Source organism: Talpa occidentalis, unplaced genomic scaffold (genome assembly GCF_014898055.3).
Source record: "Talpa occidentalis isolate TD23 unplaced genomic scaffold, MPIMG_talOcc4v2.1 talOcc4.2, whole genome shotgun sequence".
Taxonomy (NCBI): Eukaryota; Metazoa; Chordata; class Mammalia; order Eulipotyphla; family Talpidae; genus Talpa; species Talpa occidentalis.
Genome location: NW_023602073.1, coordinates 51911940 through 51938397, shown reverse-complemented (window position 1 = coordinate 51938397; position 26458 = coordinate 51911940). Strand labels below are relative to the sequence as shown.

Sequence of the window (26458 nt, the reverse complement as noted above, 5' to 3'; positions counted from 1 at the left end):
GCAGGAACTGGACCACAGTGCAGGTTTTCTGATCCCATGCAGACCGGGTAAAGGAGGAGTCAGAGTCCTCAGTAGTTTTGCAGGTCTTTTATTTGGGGTTCACCAGGCATATGGCAGGCAGGGGTGCTGGCTGCCATATGTCTTTACTCTATCTGGGCTCTCTGGCGTTCTTTCTGCTGCTTCTCGGCTTCTGCTGCTGCTACTGCGGCTGCTGCTACTGGTGCTGCTGGCGTCCCCCCGAGACGCCACCCTTAAAAAGCACAGTCTTGCTCAGCTGAATCCCATCTACCTATGCCCACACCCTATTCCAGGTGCCCGCCATCAGGCATGCATTCAGGACAAGGATCCATCATCTATCCTGATGGCGGAAGGGCAGAAAAGCCTGACATTTTCTTTACCCTACAACCTTTTGCATTATTTACTTTCTATGATACTAATTCAAGTGCAAGAATAACAAATCAATTAATGTCTAGGTCTGAAATGAGTTTTCATATGCCAATTAATGACTAACTTCTGCATTAACCAAGAACAAAGAGGAGAGATTTAGCAGGCGTTGCCGTGGAGACTCCCTAGTTCAGATCTTCTTTGGAAGTGCAAGAACTCCCCTCTTCTGGGAAGTACAACTTTCCCTCTTCGGGGGAGCACAGGAACTCCCTGCTTCTCGGGAGTCTCCCCCAATGCCTGGATCATGTCAAGAGACAGCATGGGAGGCACAGCCTGCCGCATTAGCCCAGGTGAATCCCATCTACCTATACCCACACCCTACTCCAGGTGCCTGCCAACAAGCATGCACTCAGGACCACAGGGTTCCGTCATCTATTCTAATGGCTGGAGGGCACAAAAGCCTGATACTTTTTACCTTACCCTACACTCATTTTCAAAAATGCTTTACAAAAGAGGGTTAGCAATCAGCTCCCGACTGGGCAACACAAGTGTGTGGATGGTTGTAGGGTAAGTAAAATCCATATCAGGCTTTTCGCCTTCCCGCCATTAGATTAAATGCATGCCTGATGGTGGGCTCCTGGAGTAGGGTGTGGGCATGCATAGGTGGGATACACCTGGGCTGAGACTGCACTTGTAAGGGTGGCGTCATGGGGACGCCAGGGGAACAGCAGAACCACCAGAAGGAGAACAAGCAAGAGAGCAGTACCAGCAGAGAAGCGGAAGCTACTGGAAAACACAGGACAGTCCAGAAAGAGTGAAGACTTGCTGGGAGCTGAAAGCCAGCCAGAGCCTGCCAGCCTCCTGACCCCACCACCCCACACCCCTACCTTTCCTGTACCTGGTAAACTCAACAAAAGCCTGAAAAAGCCACCGAGGGCTCCAGGACTCCTCCTTCACCAGAACTGCTCCTTCACCTGTCAGCTTGGGTCATAGAGAGCCTGCACTGTGCTCATCCTCCCCTTACAAGGGTACTTCCCATTACCATGTAGGGCTAGTTCTACCTGTGGCCTCAAAGCCCCCAGTGGACATGATCCCCCCACTTCCCTCCCTATCTGAGCGCTTCTTCCTCCACATCACAGCTGCACCAGTGCAACTCCAGTGAGCACAGGTCCAAGGAGACCCAGGCCAGCAATGATGTCCACGGCGGAGTTGGGGGCTGACTCAAGGGATCTGGAAGGGAAGGGGAGACCCTGAGCCCCAGGCCTCATCTTGAACCTCTGAAGGTCTCCAGAAGGGCTTCTGATGCCCCTGAGAAGCTCTGTGCCCACATGTCCTTCCTTACCCCAAGTCAGGACTCGGGGTTCCAGCAGCCCCTCATGTTGTACATGGCATGTGCATCTCTGCTCCTCTCCAGGAGGCACCACCACAGCAGCCCACTTCTGGAAGGTTCTGTCCCCACCAGGCCGGTCTCCACCAGCTCCATGTCCTGGGTCAGGTCTTTCCCATCACACTGCCAGGTCAGGGTGATGTCCGCAGGGTAGAAGCCCAGGGCCCAGCATGTCAGGATGACCTTCTGGTCAAAGTTCGGGAGGCGGGTCACCTGTGTCTTTGGGGCCTCTGAGGAGAAGGGTGGAACTTACACACTCTGGGTTTTTCTCTCATGGATCCTTAAGAACCCCCCTGTGACCATCCTCAGAATGGACAGGGCAGTGGGTTTGGAAAGAGGAAGCGCAAAATCTAGAAACCAGCCTGGTCTGGTCTTAGAAAGTTCTAGAATTAGGGAGACAACTCTGGATAGGAGGACGCAGCTCTCTAAGGAGGAGAGCACAGACGTTTGCTCCTGACCTGGGGACTCAGAAAAGCAGGAGTCAGATCAGAAAAATGTCCTCAGACCAATAACAACACCCTGAGAGAAAAACTGGTGGTTCCCAAGAGGGCTGCAGGGTCAAAAGGATCCGTGAAGGGAGATTCCAGGGCTGGTCTCCCCTCAGGCTCAGGAGACACTGGATTCCCTAACTGTTCTGAGGAAAAGTGGGGTCCTCTGGGGAGTCAGGAAACCCAGGGGGGCTCCTCCCCCCCTGACCAAAGAGGGGGCGCTGCTGTGACCCTGACTCCACCCTCCCCGCCTTGCCGGCCTGAGTGGGGTTGGGAGACCTCGCGGCGCTTCTTACCTACGCGGTGCAGCGTCTCCTTCCCGTGCTCCAGGTGTCTGCGCAGCCACTCCGGGCACTCCCCCTCCAGGTAGTTCCTGACGCGCTCCGCCACTCCATCCGCCTCCCACTTGCGCCGGGAGATCTGAGCGGCCGTGTCCGCCGCGGTCCAGGAGCGCAGGTCCCCGTTCAGGGCCAGGTAATCAGCGCCGTGGTAGGCGGACTGATGGTACCCGCGGAGGAGGCGCCCGTCGGGCTCCATGTCGCAGCCAGACAACCCCTGGAGGGTGTGAGAGCCTGTCCCCGCCCCGTCACCCCGCGTCACCCCGCGGTCACCCCGCCCGCCCCCGCCGGGAATAAACCGAAACTGACGCGGGAACCTCGCGGGGAACGTCCAGGGGCTCGTCCCGGGTCGAGGGTCCGGCGGGTCCCCCTGCCTCGGGGGACGCTCGGGCCGGGGTCTGGGGTCCCCGCCCGCCCGCGGGGGTGGGGTCGTGAGCGCCCCGGCCCGCCCCGCTCACCGGCCGCGCTCTGGTTGTAGTAGCCGCGCAGGACGTGCAGGTTCTCTGGGAACGCCAGTGCAGCGGCCTTCGCGGTCCGCGTCTCCAGCTCCCAGTACTCCCGCCCCTCCCACCCCGCCCAGGGCGCCGGCGCCTCCATCCTCGGCCCCGCCGCGTAGCTGTCGAACCGCACGAACTGCGTGTCGTCCACGTACCCGATGGCCATGAAGCGGGGCTCCCCGAGGCCGGGCCGGGACATTGCGGTGGAGAAATATCTCAGGGAGTGGGAGCCTGGGGGCGGGAGGGAGACCCGGGCTGGGGAGACGGGGCGGGAGGGGAGGGGGCTCCTGAGACTGAAATGGGGCAGCGGATGAGAAGGCTGGAGACTCAGGGGGGCAGCTGGAGGCTGAGAGGGACAAAAAGGGTCAGGGCTGGGTGGGGTCAAGGGGGACAACAGGGTAAGCAGTGGGGGAGAGGAGTCTTTCCTGGGTCCTGCCCCCCCCCCTCCCCGCCCGCCCGGGGTTCTTCTACTACCTGCCTCCTCAGTGGCCTTTTCTCTCTAGAGCCCGCACTAACCCGCCCAGGTCTCTGTCAGGGCCAGGGCCCCTGTGAGCAGCAGCAGGAGGGTTGGGGCCTCATGACGGGTGCTCTTGAGGTCTGGGGAGAACGAGTCCAGACTGGTGGCAGCTGTAATGTTGATTGGAGTCTTTGGAGACCTCCAGGCAATGGGGAGTGAGAACTGGGGGTGAGTCACCAGTATTCAAAGGAGGTCTTGACACCTGTTATGGAAGAGAGATGTGAAACTGTGGGGAGAGGATCCCCAACAGTAACCTTCCCTGCCCCCTGCACAGCCCACAGGGCTGAGACCCTGAGAACCACACCAGATACCTGGGACTTTGCCGCCCCCGCCTCTCCTGCTCCAAGGCCATTGTCACACGGTTGCCTTCCTTAGTCCGGCAGCGATTTTTCAAGCTTTTTTGTTTCAGGATCTCTGCAGTTTTACAAATTAGCCAGAACCCAGGTATAAGTTTAGGAGGTTATAGCTCAGTATTTACTACATGAGGAATAAAAACAATTTAAAGATATTTTTATTTAATTTAAAATAATATTAATAACCCAATGTGTGTTCAAAGTGCCTTAAAGAAATGTGGATATTTAGGGCCTCCCCTGGTGGCACAGCATTTGAGCACTGGGCTGCAAAGCTGCCCGCAGCCTCTGCAGCATCGGTTCGATCCCTGGCCGCTGGCGAGGGTCCCACATGGCGCACAGACCTCTCCAGCCGCCTGCTGCTCCCCTCAGCAGTGTATTTCGTCAGTCTGCCTGTTCTGTTCCCCGCTCTGGCTCTGGTGAATTCTCTCACCCTCCCGTGCTTCTGATTGTACCCAGTGCTTGTATAAATAAATTAAAAAAAAAAAGAAATGTAGATATTTAATGAAAATAATCAGGGTCTGCCGAAGACAGACCTCGGCAAACTGGGTGTAAGGGGTTCCTGAAGGATGGGACTGCGTTGGCGCAATTGAGGAATGGATCAGACAAGTTGATAGCCGCCAGTGCACTTCTATCAGCTAAAGCCCAAGCATCAAAAGATTCTTCTATTCTGATGGTCTTCAGCCAGAGACCAGCTGCTTTTTGGTTATCAGCTAACAGTTTTCTACCTAGAAACTTCTTAACACAATGAACTTCATTTAAAAACTTTCCTAAGAAACTTCTAAAAAAAGCAAAAGAAGGACTTACTATAATCGTTGTCCTGAATTGCTTGTCAGGCATGTTCATGTATAACAAACTCTTTCCCATTGTCAGGCAGGCCAAATTTACAGTGTTTAATTTTTAAGCAGGTATTTATTTGTGCCATTTACTTACAGTATTCTATATGTTTAATTTATTGCCCAGTGTACTTTCCAAGAAGTTTTTTCTTATATGACCAAGAACAAAAAACAAAGGGATGATTAAAGGTTATAGACTAATCTTTAGCACCATGGTGTGAGGCACAAGGAATCTTCAGCCCCACGGTGTGAGGCTCTTTTTCTTAGCTGCTTGCCAGTGTCTTATCTGGCTGGGGCTGTAAGGCCCCCGCAAAGGTCATGAGTGGATCTTTTACAGCTGACATTTTTGCAGTTATTTTTCTTCTCTGTCTCACTAGAGGCATGTTGGATTGCCCTAGTTTCTCCTGCATTTACTCTTTGTTTTGGTGGGTCAATGAAAAACTATATAGCCGCTCTGAAATATGTGAAAATAGCATTTTAAGTGCTTTTCACATAATTGTGACTAATTTCGTTCCACTTCTGCAATAAATTGAAACTATATAAGTGGTGGTTTTTCAAATGTTATTTGCAAAGTGAATGGTAGAACAGTATCATTGAATGTTTTCTATTCTGTTATATTAATTCCATAGGCCTCTCTTGATTATTAATCTTGTACTAATACGTGACGTTAAAAAGTGATGCATTGTCTTACCAGGTTATATGATCTTTATGTTAATTATTCGAGAATCAAATTTTGAAAATCATACGTTTCATGTTCCAAAAATCCCCAAAGAAAAGTAAGCGGCTACTGGAAGTTGTCAAGTTTATAGTGATGGGACACAATTTTCCACTATCTGGTTTTCACTTGGAGCTTGTACTTTATCAAGGCAGTTAATTACTATCAGTTGTCAACTGTCACTTGATTTTCTTAAAGGGATAGATCATATCCATTTTCTAGAAAGTGTGTACAGATTAACCAAATCTAAATAATGATAGTTTTTGTCATTCATCCCTTCAAGTAAAGATGGTAGTACCCCCCTCCCAAAAGGTCTAATTCTTCTTATATAAATTAGTTTCCTTGGCACATAGTACTTTGGATTGTGGCAGAAGTGACTTATATGTGCTTTATGTCATCAGAAACTGGGTTTACTTTGTCTCCAGATTCTTTCTCTCAGGCCTGAGGAGATGCTCCCTGCTTTCCTGAGCCTCCCTAGCTAGGACCCCACAACTTTTCATCCTGGACAAGGTGGTCTCTACCCACATCCCTGCTCCCTCCTGTGCAGCCCTTCTCCTCTGGGCTCAGGTGCTGGCCCTGCCTGTGGAAGGTTGACAATGATGGTCATCTCCAAACTTGAGGCCTCATTTCAATGCTTTTCTGTTTCTCATTGTTAACAACAGCTCACAGTGTTTTTACTCCCTCCTGGTCTGAAAATGCTTTGTAACATTTTTATTTTATTTAATTTTTTTTAAAGATTTATTTATGCATACAAGAACCGGCGTACAGGGCAGATGTGCAGGAGGGTGTGAAGACTCACCAGAGACAGAACGGGGAACAGAACAGGCAGACTGACTAAAATACACTGCTGAGGGGAGCAGCGGGCGAGCCAGGAGAGGTCTGCTGAGCCATGTGGGTGTCTCCCTGGCCAACCGGAAATCAAAGCTGCGCTGCAGAGGCTGAGGACAGCTTCACAGCGTTGCACTCAACTGGCTGTGCCGCTGGGGAGGCCCAACATTTTTATTTTTATAGTGAATACAGTTTATGTCCTAAGAACTATACCACATATATGTGTATACACACACACACGCACACACACACACATACACACACACACCATAACCAAAATAAAGCAGATCTTCTAAATTTTGAATGGGACGGCAGGTGGTGGTCGTCAGGCTCAGCGCAGAGCTGAAGGGCTGGGCTCTGTGTCTGCTCTGGACAGGGCCCTCACAGTCCTTCCTCCCTCCTCAAGATGCTGTTTTCTGTGGGGCCCATGCAGGGTCTCCCCCTTCTCTACTGGGTGTGGGCATTCATTACTATATTGTCAGTTTTAAGAAGATGGTCTTGGGCTTCCCCGGTGGCGCAGCGGTTGAGCGCTGGGTTGCAAAGCTGCCCGCAGCCTCTGCAGCATGGGTTCGATCCCCAGCTGCTCCCCGGCCACCGGAGGAAGGTCCCACAAGGCGCGCAGACCTCTCCTGCTGCCCGCTGCTCCCCTCAGCAGTGTACTTCGGTCCTTCTGCCTGCTCTGCTCCCCAATCTGGCTCTGGTGAATTCTCCCACCCTCCCGCGCTTCTGACTGTACCCAGTGCTTGCATAAATAAATAAATAAATCTTTGTATAAATAAATAATCTTTAAAAAAAAAGAAGATGGTCTTATATCTCATATGTATTTCATATTTTCCGCTCTTTTCAGTGGGAAGGTGTCTATGGCAAAATCATTCAGTGACAAGATGGCGGGTCCTAGAGTAGAGGCTCAGAGCCTGAGAACATGTGACTGAGGGGGATCTGCCAAGTGTTTGATAGTGTCAGGTATTGTGTAAATTATTTTTGATAATAAATGATTTTGATAATAACTAATATTTGCTATTCACGCTTACCCAGAGGATTCATAAATACTCAAGAACATACACAAATACATAAGTTACATCATTCTTAGTCAACCAAGTCTCCTCTACTCTGAACCCCTGTAGTCAACAACTTCTCATTTTCTCTCCAAAAAAGTCTATGTATGCATTGATGTGTTAGGTCTGTAAAAGAGCTTGGGCCACAGACCAATGGAAAATATTTGCAAAATATGGCTAATGTAATACATGTTCTAGAATATGCATGGAACCCTTATAATTCAACAAGGAACAAATAACTTTCTAAAACTGAGCAAAACTCTGAATAGTTTCCAAGGACCTCATTGATGGCAACTAGGCATATGAACAGAAACTCAATGTCATATGTTGACATATGTAAATGCAAGTGCAAATTGAAGCAACATGGACACGCTATGCACACCTATTATATGGCCTAAATCCAAATCCTAGTATAGCAGCCCCCCTTTATCCACATGGGATGTATTCCAAGACCCCCAGTGGATACCAGAACCACCAATAGTATGGAGCCCTCTATATACAAAGATTTCCTGCACATACATACATATGATACATTTACTTTATAAATTAGGTACTGTGTGATTAATAACAATAACATTAAAACAGGACAATCAAAATCACAACAATGTAATGTAATAAAAGTTGTGTAACTGTGATCTCTCTCTAAATATGAAAAAATTTTAACTTAGTTTAATTTCGGGAAACTGAAGCCTTGGAAAGTGAAACCTCAGATAAGGGGACACACTATGCACCAGGTGCTGACCAGAATGGGGAGCAATAGGGACCCCCATTCACTGCTGGAGGAAATGCAAAATGAACAGTCACTATGGAAGAGATAATAACTAATTCTTATTAAATGAAAAACAGATTTACCCTAAAACCTGAGTAAATCACTCTTCTGGGTATTTACCCAACTCACTTGAAAACTTTTGTTCACACAAAAACTGCACAGAAATGTTTATAGCAGACCACCCCTTAAGTGTGGGCTCCACATGGTGACTCCTTCCAACAACCGCTGTGTGGAAAGGGACACAGGAAATAAAGAACTTCCCAGGGAGGAAGTGGAGACCCAACCTCAGCCAGGTGGGGAAAGTGATATCATCAGTGAGTCAGGTGCAGGTGACTCTCCAGGGTGCTGTGCTGAGAGTGGCCCTTCATGTTTCTGTTTTTCACCCAACCCCATCACTCCAGCCAACCAAACTCAAATTTTTTCTTTGATTTCTTCATTAACCCAATGATCTTTCAGTACCATGTTGTTAAGTCTCCATGTAGTGGGCAATCTCCTTGCTTTCTTTTCATGGTTTTCTAGTTTGATATCTTTATCATCTGAGGAGAGACTTGGTATGATTGCAGTCTTCATGTATTTTTTTTTTAACATTTATTTCTACAAGAACTGGAGTACAGGCCAGAAGTGTGGGAAGGTGAGAGGATTCACTAGAGACAGAGTGGGGAGCAGAACAGGCAGACAGACCAAAAACACTGCTGAGGGGAGCAGCAGGTGAGACAGGAGAGGTCTGCCGCACCATGTGGGTTGTTCCCTGGCTGGTTGGGTATCGAACCAACAATGCAGAGGACGTGGACAGCTTCACAGCACTGCGCTCAACCCGCTGTGCCACTGGGAAGGCCCAATCTTGTATTTTTTGATGTTTGTGTTGTGACCCTTTGTGTGGTTCATCCTGGAGAATGATCCACTAATATTTGAGGAAAATGTGTATTCAGGTTTTTTTTTTGAGGGGGTAGCAGTGTCCTATAGATGTTCCATGTGGTCTAGATTTTCTTTAAGAGCGATTGCACCCTTGCTTATTTCCTGTCTTGTTGCTCTGTACCTTGGTGAGAGTGCAGTATTGAAGTCTCCTACCACCTATGTTTTCAGAGCTAATAGTAATTATCTAATGTATTTTGGTGCACCCTCATTTGGTGAGTATATACTGATGAGTGTTATGACTTTCTGCTGTATTGTCCCCTTGATCATTATATAGTGTCCTTTGGTGTCTCTTGCCACCTTTTTAGTTGAAAGTCTGTTTTATCTGCTATAAGTATGGCTACCCCTGCCTTCTTTTGGGGCCATTTGATTGTTTGTAGAATTATTTTCCAAACCTTTACTTTCAAGCTTGCTGATCTTTAGAAGTTAAGTGTGTTTCCTGGAAGCAGCAGGAGTTTGGGTTCTGTTTTGAATCCAACATGCTACTGGTGAATTTAGTCCATTAACACTTAGATACATGGAGGTCTCTTATTGCCATTTGGCGATACTGTGATTTTCTTCACTACCATGTTTAGTTCTTCCTATTCATTCCTCTGTTGGTTTAGATTTTAAGGCTTCCTGTAATATTTCTTGGAGTGGGGGTTTAATCATAATGAATTTCTAAGATTGTGTTTTTATAAGAAGGTCCTTAACTTTCCCTCATAAAGGAAGTTGAGCTCTGCAGGATGAAGTGTACTTGGTTCTTTTCCACCATGTTATTGACATCATTCTCTCAAACCTAATAATTTTAAAAGGACATCAATAATATAACATATGTTCGCACACAGTGCAAGAAATTCAATAACTAAAGGAAATATGTGAAACTCACAAATACATAGGACGCATTTACGAATTTATCTCCCTCTTTTTATCCCTGAGTTATTCATTTCCTCATTTCCCCTTTCCTTGTAAATAAACCTTTGATTAACCTTTTGTGTGTGCCTGCAGTTTAAGTCCCCTTTAAGCACTTGGGTGAGGACCCACAGTCAGGCAACCCATTTTATATTGGGGTTGCGCTGTAACAATACCAGAATAGATCAAGTTGTCACAAGAAAAGGAAACTGCAGGCCAATATCTCTTATGGATATAAGCTCAAGAAATACTCAACAAAATATAAAAAATCCAATCCAGCAAGATATAAAAAAATTATGTGGAATAACTGTGTAGAATTTATTCCAGAAAATAAGCCTGAGTTAACATAAAATTCAATTACTGTAATACACCAAACCAATGTAATAAAAAAGAAAACCTCAAGCTTATTTCAGAATGCGTTGTAAAGGATTTACAAGAAGAGCCTGGCAAGTTGGCAGCAGAGTGAAGATACCAGGCTCACCTCCTTCTTATATTCACACTAAATTACAGAAGAACAAATTCATAACCACTGAAGGATAAACCGACATTTGCAGCATGTGATGCACAAAAGTCCAGCAGAGCGGGTGTGAGGAAATCTTTAATTGAACTGTGTGTGCAGTGATACAGGGAATACAAATCATAAGGGCCTTACAGGTCTTCACAGAGACCCTCCACAGTGGCTTAACCCACTCTGGGGACTTTGGAGATCCAGCACTGGGGACTTTGGAGGGGGTGCCCAGAGCTGGCCTCCAGGACAGGGGGTGCACTATTGGAGAACCACAGAGGCAGGGTGCAGAGTGATGACTGATGACACTGATGCCCCCAATATAGAACAGCTGGAGCCCCAAACTAGAGAGAAGTGCCAGGTGGATTATTTGTAGTGAGAGGTTGTGATACTCTAAACCACAACCATCACTCAACCTCCTTATTCCCCCTACGCACCAGCTGCCCACCTTCCCATACCCCTATTCTCCAAACCCCCTCCCACCTGTTCCAAACAGGGTCAAAACACAACTAAATACATCCACTAAATGGCGTTTAATATCAACTGGATTTTAACCCAGGAGAAAGCAACCCAGGCTAAAGCTGTGCAACCTTAAGCTCAGTTTGTGTCCAGTGCTGAGTTAAGTTCTCAAACTTAGCATAGGGGTTGAGGTTAGCATAAGTCTGTTCAAGATATTTAGGGTGAGGGTTGACCTAGAGGATGGATCACTGTGGACCCCTCCCCACAACTCTGGTACCTACAGCTCAGGAAGAAGCTTGAGTCCCTGACATTCACTGGAGCTGATTCTTCAGGCCTCCTGCCCTGGGTCCTTTTCTATTACTCCTTATCAGTGACAATTCTCCTGTCTTCCGAATAGGTACGAAGAGGGCAGTCTGCAATTTAGCCCTGGTACCTGCTATAAACACTACAATGAGGAGACAGAAGAACAAATCACAAATGATGGAGCAAACAACCAAAACCCTGAATTAAGCCTCAATCCAGCAGAACTGTGGCATCTGCCTGAAGAGGAGCTCAAGTGAACAGTTATAATAACACCACTAAACTTGAAAAAAAAATTGCATGATGTAAATCAGGAACAGAATAAAGACTGAGAAAATATGATACTGTTACAGTTAGAACCAGGATCAAAAATATTAACAACATATTAAAAAATACAGGGCTTCATAAAAGACTAACAAGAGTAATGGAGAAAATTAATGAACTCAAAAAGGGTAATATCAGAGAAAACACAAATAAAACAACTAGTGAAAAAAAAATTAAATGAAAATGGTGTAAGATCAGGAGAGTGTAGCCCCTGAACCATTCTTTTTTTTTTCCCAAGTCAATGCCAATAGTTTATTATTAAATCCGTTAACAGAAAAATAGCAGTGAATTTACATTAAAAAATCATTTTACATCGGGGAAGGTTTTTCTGAGTATGGTTGTGATGCTAGAAACCATAAAAGCTATGGTAAAAATAATTCATACAAGTTTTTTAAGTCCCTATTGCAAAAATCATTAAAATTATAAACAAGATTTGAGGGAAAGGGACTAACTTGGAAAACATATTTGAAACTTCTGACAAGTGGTTATTATCTAGAATGCATAATGAGCTACTAAAACTCACCAAGAAAAAGACAACCACTCCAACAAACAATGTGTGAATGATATCAACCAAGTCACAAAGGAAAGGCAAATGGTCATTCATTCAACCTATGAGCATCTATTTGCCAGGCACTATTCAAAGTTCTATTCTAGGTTCAGCAAACAAAAGAAAGTAACTTCCTGTAGGTAAAAATGCTCTAAGTAATAAAATTTCAAGCACAAGCCAATTGCATAGTCACTCAACTAACAAAGGCAAATATTAAAAAGAGATTTCAGGAATTGAAAACCTTCACACATCAGCAATGGAATTTAAACTGTTACACTAATGTATTGGCATTAAATTTGGTTAAATGTTTATTTTAAAGGCTCACTTTTCATTTTTTTTTTATTTTTATTTTATGTATTTTTTACATCATTTTTCATTTTTGTACAATATATGCATTTTTTGGGAGAAAATGGTTATTATTACATTATAAATGTTTACAAGTATGTTGCATGGATATACAGAGGAGACACTTGCAACTGTTAACACTTGTTATAAACAATTCTTTCCTTCTTTGAGTTTGAAAATATCCAAGGCTTTAGTTTAGAGACCATGGGAAATGAATGATATGAAGCTGAAATTAACCTTCAGTTGAAAATGTTCCATAGTAACTCCACCACAACTTTATTTTTCTAATCTTAAATCCATTAAAATTGATGTATTTATCAAATTACTCAATCATAATTCCAGAAATACAAATTAATATCTTACATGAATATTCATTTAAAATATCCTTGTATATGAGAAAATATTCAGATTTTTTAATTAAATATTTTTCAATAATACTTCTTTACTTCAATATGAACTCATTTTCATATGCCCTTTCTTTTTTTTAAATTTTTTAATTTAAATTTTATTTTTATATTCCCCATACAATTACAACCCCCTTATTTTGACCCTAATCCCTCCTTTCCCTGCTCCCCACCCCCCATAGAGTATCTCTGGTTCATAGTTGTTTGTTGATTTTGATATTTTCTTTCTTACAGTTTTTCATTTTCCTGGTCCTTATTTAAGTTTTCTGGATTCCTGTCATGAGTGAGACCATCTGGTATTTTTCTTTTTCTTTCTGGCTTATTTTGCTGAGCATGATCCCTTCCAGCACCATCCATGTTGCTGCAAATTGCATGTGTTTATCTTTTTTGAATTCTGAGTACTATTCCATGGTGTATATTACCACATCTTCTTGATCCAGTCGTTTATTTTTGGGCATTTGGGTTGCTTCCATAGCTTAGCTATTGTAAACAGTGCTGCTATAAACATAGGGGTGCAGGTGCTCTTGGAATTGATGTTTCTGTGTCCTTTGGGTAAATACCTAGGAGTGGAATTGCTGGATCATATGGAAGCTCTATGTTTAGTATGTCAAGAAGTCTCCACACAGCTCTCCATAGTGGTTGGACCAGTTTGCATTCCCACCAATAGTGCAGGACAGTATCTTTTTCTCCACAACCTCATCAACATTTGTTGTTGCTAGTTTTCTTAATATGTGCCATTCTCACTGGTGTAAGATGGTATCTCATTGTAGTTTTGATTTGCATTTCCCTGATTACAATTGATGTTGAACATTTTTCCATATGCCTGCTGGCCATTTGCATTTCCTCTCCTGAACCATTCTTGTTGGAAGTTAGGGACCTCACGATTCCCCTCTGGAACTGAGAGAGGGTGGGCTCCACAAACAAAGGTGAGCAGGACAGCATGCACACAGAGTAAGGCTGCTGCAGGCCCCAACACACCGTTTTGGACTGAGTAGAGACAGGCAGAGATCCTCCATTAAGGATCTGAGCACTGGGAGAGTGCAGCCCCTGCATTCCCAGTGTTGGAAGCCAGTGACCTCCATGATCCCTTCTGGAACTGAGTAAATACAGAGGGAGGGGTTCTTCAGCACCCATCAACATATCCACAACATCACTACCTTTGTGGAGTGATAACAGTGCTGAACTCGGTCTGGCCACCAGTTCCCAAATACCAGAAGAAGCACCCAAAAGTGATCCCTACAAGAACAAGCGGTACAATGTCCCAATGCATAGAACAAGTTGGAAAACAAACATCAGGGAGAAGGGAAAAAAACAAATAACCAAGCAAGTCCTCAGGGCAAGAATATACCACAAAAAGAAAATCAGCCACCAGTACTCAACAATGATGACTTGGAAGAACTTCTCTGCCTTCCAGATGGAGAATTTAAAATTGTCATGATTAAAAAACATAAAGAAGATGAAAAAGGTAAAGAATGATATGAGAAATATAATTAATGAATTAAAGAATGAACTTGAGACCTGAAGGACAGAATTGAAAGAAACAAAGGAAGATGTAACCTATGAAGCCAACTACAGCCACTGCAGCATGAATTTGATCCCTGGCCAGGGAGCAACCCACATGGCAGAGCAGACCTCTCCTGACTCACCCACTGCTCCCCTCAGCAGTGTATTTCAGTCAGTCTGCCTGTTCTGTTCCCTGCTCTGTATCTGGTGAATCTTCTCACCCGCTGCACCTCTGGCCTGTACCCCAATTCTTGTATGCATAAATAAATAAATCTTTTAAAAAAAATCCAACCTTCTTCTGTCTCAAGGAAATACATCTATCAGTGAACAGAAGATTTAAATTGAAATGTTAAATAAGAAAATAACAGAATTGGAGAAAGCCATGGAAGTAGAATAGGCCTAGTGGGAGACTGAATCAGTGAACTGAAAGATGGAACTGGGGAAGACTCAAGATACAAAATGATAGGTATAAAAGGAAAAAAAAATAAAGAAATACTTCAAGAATTATCCATGAGGAGAGGAAATATACAAATTCTAGGCATCCCAGAAGGAGAAGAGAGAAGGTAACTGAAAAATTATTTAAATAAGTAATAGAAGAAAGCTTTCTGAACTTGAAGAAGGAACTAAATACACAAATACAGGAATCTAAGAGAATGCCAATCCACCTACATGAAAGGAGACCTACAGTGGGGCACACAGTAGTGAAACTTCTCAGTCAATACAAAGAAAGAATAATAAAACTGAAAAGGGAGAAGAAACAGGGAGAAAAGGGAGAATCAACCGTGCACTCAGTTGTTAAATTTTCTTAGTTTCCTATAATCCAGAAAAGTTACTCAGCCTTTCTTGACCTTGATATTTTGGAAAAATAAAGATCAATTTTATGTGGAATTTCTTTCAATGTGTATATGTCTTATGATTGGATTCAAGTTACAAGATTTGGCAGGGATATCATGTTGGAAAGGCGTGGTGATAGTTTGTCCTGATATTTGTGAAGTTAGCATAACCACTTATTTAAGGTAGTCTTCACTAGGTTTTTAACCATAAAACTACTATTTTCCCCTTTGTAATTAATTACCTGGGGGCAGATATTTGGAAGGTATGCAAATATACTGCTCCTTAATTTTTCCACTTAGACTTTAAGCATCTATTGATGATTTCCTAAATCCATCATTTATTTTACCTTTATTGACTTTCTACTTTAAGGATTAAAGTCCTCACCTTTCTTAGGTAATTAATCAACTAATTTAATATCAGTATTGATATGTGGATATTTGTTTTATTTAATGTGTTATAATTCACTACGGTCATTATTTTAATGCTCAGGATGACATCTTTGGCCAGCAGGAAGCCCATTAAGCTTGTTTCTGTGTGGATTTTACATGTCCGCGTCAGTGTTTGAGTACTTCCTCAATTTCCAGAGTTGAAAGACACTCCAGGCTTATCTTGGACTTTCCCGGCTGTAGACAAGTCATTTGCCAAGAACTGTTGGTTTCTTTTAATGGAGAATCATATGCAGAATCCAAGAACTTGGTACTACATGTGCTATTGCTACTAATGTGTAACTGCTTCTAGGCCCTTTTAATGGACAGAGTTGGAAAATATGTATATATGTGCATACATAGAAATTCATATATGTGTATATATTTATTTGTAATTTATATATGTATAAATATAAAGGTATACATGTACATAGGTGCATATATACACATATGCCTGCAGTTATTTTTCCATCTATCTATTAAAAACTATGGTGCAAGGGGTTAAGACGCAACTTATGAAGCTATCCACAGCCACTGCAGCACAATTTTGATCCCTGGCCGGGGCTACCCACAAGGCATGGCAGACCTCTCCTGCCTCGCCCACTGCTCTCCTCAGCAGTCTGTTTCGATCTGCCTGTCTGTTCTGTTCCCCCTCTGTCTCTGGTGCATCTCCTCACACTTTACACCTCTGGCATGTTCTTGTATGCATAAATAAAAAAAAAATCCAGTTCTTGTATGCATAAATAAATAAATCTTTAAAAAAAAACAACTATGATTTCAACCATTTTCTATCACACTCAAATACCACAGAATATATTGCCATTTTATCCATTTCCTCATGGAATTCCCTTTTCAGTGGTAGGAATCTGACTATGACTCCATTATCATTTATCTACATATGGATTTGAATCCTTTCTCTGCTGCTTTACAAAGGGTGTGACCTTGAACAAATATTGAACTTCTCTAAACTCTAACTTTCTTATCTTCCATAAGTTATAATTAATTTCAGGGGCTTGGTAGTTTTTAGAAACGTAAATAAAAAATAAATAGCAATGGCTAGCATATGATAAATATCCAATAAATGTAATGCATTGTTATTATCAATATTATTATTATTTATAAATATTGTTATTGTCATCTTATTAGGCTTCATATGGTCTTGCTTGATATTCATAATATATTTGAAAGTATTATGACTTAAGTAGGACAATTCTTATCTAGAATACAGGTATTCCCATTTCTTTCCAGGGTTCCTTTCGCAAAACTCTTCTCTAGTAGTTTGTAATAGGAATTAGAAACATCTATTTTGTTAATTATACTTAACAGAGTACATACATTTTCTTTGTTTTTTAGTGAAAAAAAAAGAAGAGCAACCACAGACATGACTGCAATCAAATTTCAACTCATGTCACTGTCTCTTTTCCACAAGTTAGTGGTACTGCATTAATAGCTGTCAACAGACTTGATTACCCAGTGCTATTAGGCAGCTGAGAATAATGAATTTAGGTGTCATCATTTCAAACAAGAAGTATAAAAATGTCCTTCTCAATTAAGTTTTGAACAGGTAATCCATATTTACTTTTAAATATCCTACTAACATCTAAAAGTCTTGAAATATAAACACAAATTATTAGAGTTTTAGGTCTCTGTAAAGGGTGTTAAGAACATAATGTTTTATTAACATTCTAACCACTGTGTTCCTGTTCCTTGCATGTCTTGACAATTCTTCTCTTTACTCCTTTACTTGTGATTAATTAGAAGTAGTAAATATAGCTTAGCTTTAAAATTGCACAGCTCCTTTATTTAAAGCTGAAGTCTACTTTTTCCACTGACCTTTATTTGTATCTTGTGATATATCATATAGTGCTTGGAACTGGGACCACAGAGTAAAAGGCATAACTTATTTTTTTACCTAGTTCATAATCTAGTAAACACAGCCTGCGGAAGTACTTGCAGAAAGAATTGTAATAGAGGGGCAGCCCATTTTGTATACTGGAAATGTTCTACATGTCCTAATAACTGCTGTATTATTGGGGGAACGCAAGACTCTGACTGTGAGCAGAGACCATGACTTAACACTCTTATATATCCAATGCCTAATGCATTATAGCTCCTCAAATAGCTAAATGTGGGGGAATAAACAAATACATAAATCATGAATAAATGAAATATTTCATAGTGTAGGATAAGGGGGATCCAACATTCTGTTATAGAACAGGGAGAGGGGCAGCTGAAACCCCGCAAACCTGTGTATTCTAAATGGGTTTTGCCATCCGCCGCATCAACACAAAACATAGGAGACTTTAATGGGAAGGAACTTTAATAAAACTAGGAAACAATACAAGTAAGGCAAAGAGTTTAGTTTCTAAATGAAGCACCCGAAGTTACCCATCCCCTCGTGGGTAAAAGTCCATCCATATGGGAATGGCCCAGAGCAAGGCCCCAAGCCTGCCACAAGTCTAAAGCATCTTCCAGTGGGGACCCACAGAAAGGGTCAGAAACTACCAGACAAGCCCGGAAGGAAAAGAGCAATATTAACATCAAGATAAAAGCTGCCATTGTCACCTCCCCACGGGTCTCACCCACATCTGTGTCACCCAGTCCACAACCAAAAGACAAGCGCAGTTTCTTCACGTGTCTTTAGGCTCCATGTGCCTCCTCCAGGTCTCCTTCTGGCTCCATCCTGCTTCTTTCCTTCCTCAGTCTCTTCTGCCACTTTTTTTTTCTTCCTGCTCAGCTCCACCCTCTCTTGGGTGGGGCAGGGAACCTCCCCCTTTCCTGGGGACCACCCTGTTACAATTCCACAAACACCAGAGAACTCCTACATGGAGGTAGTGAGGAAACTAAATAATAAACTCTGGTTTCTCAGTGAGTTAATGCAAATAGGGTTTTAGCAATCAAGATTCGTTAGCTTTTTCATGCCAACCCACTCTCAAATAACAACTATAGACTCCAAAAATTGAAAAAAAAAATACAATAACATAAAGACACACTAAAGGAATTAAAAGAAATGGGAGGGGGGGTAAATTTACATCTGAAAGAAGTTAATGGCACCAGGTAGTTTTCCTGTTTTGATAAAGTCTTTTGTTTGAGTTTAGGCCCTAGTTATAGATTGGTTGGTGATTACAATTCTGATGGAATATAGTTTTATCTAGAATATAGTCTTATTAGTTCAGAGAGCCATAGGATACAGTGTAGGGAGACCACACAGCTGGAATGTGAAGAGGGAAATTCTCAGAAGGAGACAGTTTTGGGCACAGTGGGGAGAGGGGCATTCTGTAGGTGTGTGCCTTCCAAACCTCTGGCTGGCCCAGCATGTTTGCCTTCTCAATGTGCAGGCAAATGCAATGCTTTGGGAATTTTTGTGGAATTCCTGCAAATATTTGTTGTATGTTTAGCTATAATATGTAAAATGTTTATATAGAACGATATGTTAGATGGAATAGCTTTTAACTGGGTGAGCTTTAGTACTCTAAAGTAGTGCATTAACAGATTTTTGTTCATTATTATCATCGTTGTTCACAAAGATGTCCATTTTATAAAAAGAACATAATAAAAGGTCTCCAGCATCAGGGCCTCCCTGGTGACACAGGGGTTCAGTCTCAGCACTATCAAGCTATCTGCAGCTACTGCAGCAAAAGTTTGATCCCCAGCCAGATAGCTAACCCACATGGCACAGTAGACCTCTTCTGTCTTATCCTCTGCTTGCCTCAGCAGTGTACCTCAGTAGATCTGCATGTTCTGCTCTCAATCCTGTTGCTGGTGAGTCCTCTCACCCCCCACACCGGTGGCCTAGGCCCCAGTTCTTGTATGCACAAGTAAATAAAAATATTTAAAAAAAAAATCTCCAGTATGTTTGCAGCTGACTACTGAGTGTGTTAGGGGAGGTACCATATTCCCTGCCCCATTTACACACCACCTTGGACTAGGTACCTGGAATGAGGTATGGAGCTGAGTGGTCAGGTAAAGATATATAACCTGGAAGACCAGGGGGAGGAGGGAAGTTGTACACTTGCTTCTCCAGCTTTGACTTGCACCCAGGGGTGACTTGGAGAAGATGTGTGGAGGAGAGACATGTTGGAGACACTTGGAAGAGACAAAGAGGTGACAGAATATGGGGATGTTGACAACGGCAGCCCTTATCTTGATTCATATTTTTATATCTCTCCTTCTGTCCCAGACTTGCCTGACCGATTTGACCCCTTCTTACTATTCCCTGCCAAAAGGCATCATGGACTTGTGGCAAGCTCTCAGCCTCAGCAGCCCAGCTTCAGGCCCACCCTATTGGTTAGGCATTTGCCCACAAGAGAGTAGGTACTTTGGGGTGTTTAATTGGGAAACTTTTATTAGCAATATCCTTTCCTCTCTTCTTTATACACACTAACTAAAGATCTTTTGCACTGAGAATCTGCTTTCTTTTTTATGTGGTGGATGGCATACCCTGCTTTAGAGAGTGCATCCTCGTGGGTTGGTGTCTCTGGTGCCCCTTGATCACAGACTAACAACTGCAGAGTTGTGTTACATGAAAAGATGGAAAATATTTTAATTTTGTTAGAAATATTTACTTGAGGAAGCAAGGAATTTGGCAAGCAAACTTGATATTTAAATGACATTTCCTGTGACATTCCACAGGGCTCAGTAAATAATCTAGAATCTCAACTAACCATTGCAAATTACTATCAAGAAATATTTAGTGTTCCAGCAATGAAGCACATTATTTAGGACTTGAAGGCTATTTTCTCAGAACAGTACCACACAGTTCTAATATGCGCATCCCTGGTAACCTGTCATAGAACAGCTGAAGTATAAAACCATGCTAACATGGACCAAAGAGACTTATCCGGTCACAACACACTCTTTGCTAATCTTTGTTATTGGAGACTCAAGCCAGAATGCAAGGGGATAGACATAAAGTTCCCATTTGGCATGTACAAGACCCCGCTCCCAGCACATCTCTGTAGTTTCATTTCAAGTAAAGGTCCTGTTCTTCCTTGTTTTAGAAGGAAAGCTCTGAAATTGCATTAAAATACCTTAAGTATAATTATGAAATATTTCAAGAGGCCAGGGGTTAAATAACTTTGCTTAACACAAATCTTGATATAAAAGATGACAGACATTCTGCAGGGATGGGGGAGGGAGAGGATCAAAACAGGGAGGGACTAACACAAGGGACTATGGTGATGGTCCTTGGGTGAATTGGTGGTGGGAAATTTTACGGGGACTACACCTGAGAGGAGAAAGCACACATTGTACAAAAACGAACAATGATGTAAAATATATGTAAATAAATAAATTACATATAAAAAAGATGATCTTAATTTAATGGTTGATACATATATCAAACTATACATTGAAGCCAGAGTTTTTTAAAAATACTTCAGAAACCACCAAAAATAGTTAGGAGAAATACTGGAATAGTTTTTATGCTTCTATTTGATATTAGGAGGAAAAACTGGAGATATCTATGGGCCACCTAATCATCAAATACTGGCTCATTCCAGTTAATAAATTAAACATTGAAAAATCTACCTATTAAATGTTAGATTTACCTACCCACTAAAAGTTCACTGAATTTTGATCTTTGAAGACATCACTTTTCTGAAGACAGTATTGAAAGAACATTTCATTTCCGTGGGATTTTTGTGGGTGGCACTCTGGAGATTTTTAGATGTCATTTTGAGGATAACATTCTTGTTGCCACAAATATAATTATCAGATATTAGTTACTAGTTCTTCGAAGAAGTAAATATTGGGGAGGTGTGGGAGAATAAATATGTCTTCTAAAATATTACTATAACATTCAGGATTGACCACTAACTAGAAGGTATTTCTGTATGTTGTGAAACTATGAGTTCACAAAAGAGATTTCAGTATCGATTTTGTCTCCATTAAGTAAATATAAAAAAAAATTGAAGTTTGTGTAGAAAGCTATTCACCAATATTCCATATCTGATTGTTATTTACATTCACTTGTTGAATTTACACCTTAACCCAACCATACACATTTAGCAGGTGTGCATTGAACACTTACATTTCATGGTCAGAACAGAATCAGAAGCCAGGGATACTGACCATTTATTTGAATGAATCTATATCTACTGCCTTATTTTGATTTATAAGAACTATCTGGGAAAGATAGGAACTTTGCTGTGTAGTAATAATAGTTTGTGTAGTAATAATATAGTAATTATAGCTGTTATTTTTGTGAGAAAAATTAATTTCCTATAGTAAAATGTGAATTTGATATTTTAAAAAGAAAATTACAAACAACTATTCTTCATAATCACAGATATAAAAATCCTTAGTTAAATATGGGCAAATTCAATGCAGAAATTTATTTACAGACTGATACATTATGACAAAACTCTTTATCCCAGAAATGCAAGGTTGGTTTTACATTCAGTTGTCGATCAATATTACTCATCATATTAACAGAATGAAGAAACAAAATCACAGGGTCTTTTCAGAATATGAATTAAAAAGCACATGACAACATTAAAAATTCATCCGTGACCAAAAAAAAAAAAAAAACATTCTAATTCAACTAGAATCGAAAAGGAACTTTCTCTACCTGATAAAATGCATTAATAAAAATCTTACAGTTGATATAATGCTCAAGGACAAAGTAGTGTTTTCCCTCTAAAATTGAACACAGGGCCAAGATAACCTCTCTTATAGTTAAAGTGTTGTTCCCTCTCCAATGGAATATGGAAAGAAAATGAAGTAAAAAGGACAATATTTACTTTCATAAAAATTCTTTTTTTTAAAGCTTTTTTTTTTTTTAAAGACTTATTTATTTACACAAGCACTGGGTACAGTCAGAAGTGCAGGAGGGTGAGAGAATTCACCAGAGCCAGAGCAGGGAGCAGAACCTGCAGACTGACGAAGAAGTACACTGCTGAGGGGAGCAGCGGGCAGCAGGAGAGATCTGAGCGCCATGGGACCCTCGCCAGCCTGCGGGGGATCTAACCAGCTAGGCAGAGACTGCGGGCAACTTAGCAGCCCAGTGCTCAGCTGCTGTGCCACTAGGGGAGGCCCACTTACAAAAATTTCTAAGGAATTCATAAGCAATTACTAGCGATAATATAGAAATTTGAAAATGTTGCAGGATTATGACCATATGCTAAGGTCAGTTGCTCTTTTATGTACTAGCAGCAAATCAACTGTTTGTAATGAAATCTTACAAATCCAGTTACAGGGTTAGGTGGAAGAGTATTGGTTGTTTGGTATACATTTGTAGAGGTGTGAACCTATATTCCAAAAACATACAGTGTTATAAATTAATGTTACCTCAATAAATATAATTAAAAACTAAAAAAATTCCATTTTCAAGAGTAATTAGAGAAATCAACACTCTCAGAAATAAATTAAACACAAATATACAAGACCTCCACTCTAAAAGTTATAAACCACTGCTGAGAGAAAAGGAAAACACAAATAAATGGACATATATCTTTTCCTTTTAAAAAAGAATTGCAAAATTTACAGTACCTGAATTCAAAATTTACTAAGGCTGCATTAATCAAGACAGTGTGATACTGGCATAAGTACTGACAATTACCAACAGAACAGATTAGAGTGTCCGGAAATAGATACACCTAGGCAATCACTTAATTTTTAACAAACACAGCAAAGTAATGCATTGGGGGTCAAGGAAAACCTTTTCTTTTCTTTTTTCTTTTTTAATATTATTTATTTATACAAGCACTGGGTACAGTTAGAAGCACGGGAGGGTGAGAGAATTCACCAGAGCCAGAGCGGGGAGCAGAGCAGGCAGAAGGACCGAAGTACACTGCTGAGGGGAGCAGGGTCTGCGCGCCATGTGGGACCCTCCTCTGGAGGCCAGGGAACAGCTGGGGATCCAACCGGTGCTGCAGAGGCTGCAGGCAGCTTTGCAACCCAGCGCTCAACCGCTGCGCCACCGGGGAGGCCCAAGGAAAACCTTTTCAATGAAAGATACAGGAACAATTGGGTATTCAACTGTAAAGTTTATTTAAAAGGAGCCTGAATATTCTTCAGCATTGCTCTTATCCAGCACCACACTCTGCTCTTGTCCTTTTCTAGAGACACATTAATAATGTATGACTACTGATTGGTATCAACAATCAAGACAATGTTTCCACTATTCCAGTGCAATTCCTACTACAGGGATAGCACCTTATCTTTATAAAAAACAACCTTTTAAAATTATTAAAATAACAGTAGTCATTAATAACAGTTCCAGTATTAAAGTAAAAAGTACACAATAATTGTCTATTATCATACAACCCAGGAATCACTGAAATTGAGATGATAATTATAAGCTTCTACAAATGATATCATAAAATTGGTACAGTACCAATTTTTTCACCTAATCCTATTTTGCATGTACTTTTTTATGAGTCCTTGCAATTTTATTAGTTTTGTTTGAATGTAATGTGACAACATTAGCTTTCATTTCAACTTATTCTTTTTTTTTTTAACTTTTCACATTCCCTTTTTTTTTAAATAATAAATTTTATTTTTATATTCCCCCATACAATTGCAAACGCCCCATTCTGACCCCAATCCCTCCCCTCCCGCCCCCCACCCCTCAAAAAGTGTCTCTGGTTCATAGTTTTTTGTTGATTTTGATTTTCACTTTCTTATATTCATTTTCCTGGTCCCTTATTTAAGTTTTCTAGATTCCTGCTATGAGTGAGACCATCCGGTATTTTTCTTTTTCTTTTTGGCTTATTTCGCTGAGCATGATCCCTTCCAGTGCCATCCATGTTGCTGCAAATTGCATGTGTTTATCTTTTTTGAATGCTGAGTAATATTCCATGGTAAATATGTACCACATCTTCTTGATCCAGTCATCTATTTTTGGGCATTTGGGTTGTTTCCAAAGCTTAGCTATTGTAAACAGTGCTGCTATAAACATAGGGGTGCAGGTGTTCTTTGGAATTGATGTTTCTGTGTCCTTTGGGTAAATACCTAGGAGTGGAATTGCTGGATCATATGGAAGCTCTAGGTTTAGTAGGTCCAGAAATCTCCACACAGCTCTCCATAGTGGTTGGACCAGTTTGCACTCCCACCAACAGTGCAGGAGAGTTCCTTTTTCTCCACACCCTCGCCAACATTTGTTGTTGCTAGTTTTTTTAATATGTGCCATTCTCACTGGTGTGAGATGGTATCTCATGGTAGTTTTGATTTGCATTTCCCTGATGACAAGTGATGTTGAACATTTTTTCATGTCTGTTGGCCATTTGCATTTCCTCTTCAGAGAAGTTTCTTTTTAGCTCTTCTGCCCATTTTTTGACTGGATTATTTTCTTTGTTGTTGCTGAGTCTCATCAGCTCTTTGCAGATTTTTGTGATCAGTCCTTTATCATTAGTGTTGGGTGCAAAAATGTTCTCCCAGTTGGTGGGGTTTCTCTTTGTTTTTGTTATTGTCTCTTTTGCTGTGCAGAAGCTCTTTAATTTGATGTAGTCCCAGCTGTTGATCTTTGCCTTCACTATCACTGCTTTGGGTGATGTGTCTGTAAAGATGTCTTTGATGTGCAAATCCCGTAGTGTTTCGCCTATATTTCCTTCTATGTATTTTATGGTCTCAGGTCTTATGTCTAGTTCTTTAATCCATTTTGAGTTGATTTTTGTTTATGGTGTGAGGTAGTGGTCAAGCTTCATTCTTTTGCATGTAGCGACCCAGTTTTCCCAGCACCATTTATTGAACAAACTTTCTTTGCTCCAATGCATAGTCTTTGCTCCTTTGGAAAAGATTAGTTGACCATAAATCTGTGGGTTTATTTCTGGATTTTCTATTCGATTCCATTGGTCTGTATGTCTGTTCTTGTTCCAATACCATGCGGTTTTGATGATTATGGATTTGTAGTAGTTTGAAGTCTGGGAGTGTGATGCCTCCATTTCCTTCTTTTTTTTTCAGTAGAGCTTTGGCTATTCAGGGTTTTTGGTGATTCCATATGAATTTCATCAATAATTGTTCTATTTCTTTGAAGAATGACATTGAAATTTTTATTGGAATAGCATTGAATCTGTATATTGCTTTTGGTAGGATGGCCATTTTAATAATGTTTATTCTTCCAATCCATGAGCAGGGATGTCTTTCCATTTCTTTGTGTCTTCTTCTATTTCTTTTAACAGTGTTTTATAGTTTTCTTTGTATAGGTCCTTTACCTCTTTTGTTAGATTTATTCCCAAATATTTGATTTTTTTTGTTTCGATAATAAAAGGGATGGTTTTTTTGATTTCTTCTTCTTCAGATTTATTGTTTGTGTATAGGAAGGCTACTGACTTTTGCATGTTGATTTTGTATCCTGCCACCTTACTGAATTGATTGATGAGTTGAATTAGTTTTTCTGTGGAGATTTTGGGGTTCTCTATGTATATTATCATATCATCTGCAAATAGTGATAGTTTGACTTCTTCTTTTCCTATTTGGATTCCTTGGATGTCTTTCTCTTGTCTTATTGCTCTGGCTAGGACTTCCAGTATTATATTGAAAAGCAGTGGTGAGAGTGGACATCCTTGTCTTGTTCCAGATCTTAATGGAATTGCTTTCAGCTTTTCACCATTGAGAATGATACTGGCTGTTGGCTTGTCATAGATGGCCTTTATGATGTTGAGGTATGTTCCTTGTATCCCAAGAATTTCAAGGGCTTTTATCATGAATGGGTGTTGCACTTTGTCGAAAGCTTTCTCAGCATCTATTGATATTATCATATGGTTTTTATATTTCTTTTTGTTGATGTGTTGTATAACGTTGATTGATTTTCGGATGTTAAACCATCCTTGTGTCCCTGGAATGAATCCAACTTGGTCGTGGTGAATTATCTTGTGGATACATTGTTGGATTCTGATAGCTAAA

The 26458-nt window shown here is 41.4% G+C and overlaps 1 protein-coding gene across 1 annotated transcript; it reads right to left on the bottom strand.

Moving 5' to 3' along the window:
- Positions 1–211: 211 nt before the first annotated feature.
- On the bottom strand, positions 212–3293 carry LOC119253263 (class I histocompatibility antigen, Gogo-B*0103 alpha chain-like). The gene is made up of 4 exons (XM_037520855.2): positions 3056–3293; positions 2556–2831; positions 2027–2041; positions 212–1600 (listed from the first exon to the last, which is right to left on the bottom strand). The coding sequence occupies exons 1-4, from the start codon at positions 3291–3293 to the stop codon at positions 1518–1520; spliced, it is 612 nt and encodes a 203-aa protein (XP_037376752.1). The 3' UTR covers positions 212–1517.
- Positions 3294–26458: the final 23165 nt, after the last annotated feature.

Excerpts from the sequence above, each read along its gene's own strand:
- LOC119253263 (XM_037520855.2), bottom strand. The coding sequence starts at position 3,293 with ATGTCCCGGCCCGGCCTCGGGGAGCCCCGCTTCATGGCCATCGGGTAC. Across the intron at positions 2,832-3,055 it reads CTACAACCAGAGCGCGGCCG|GCTCTCACACCCTCCAGGGG; the intron begins GTGAGCGGGGCG and ends GGGCGGGGACAG.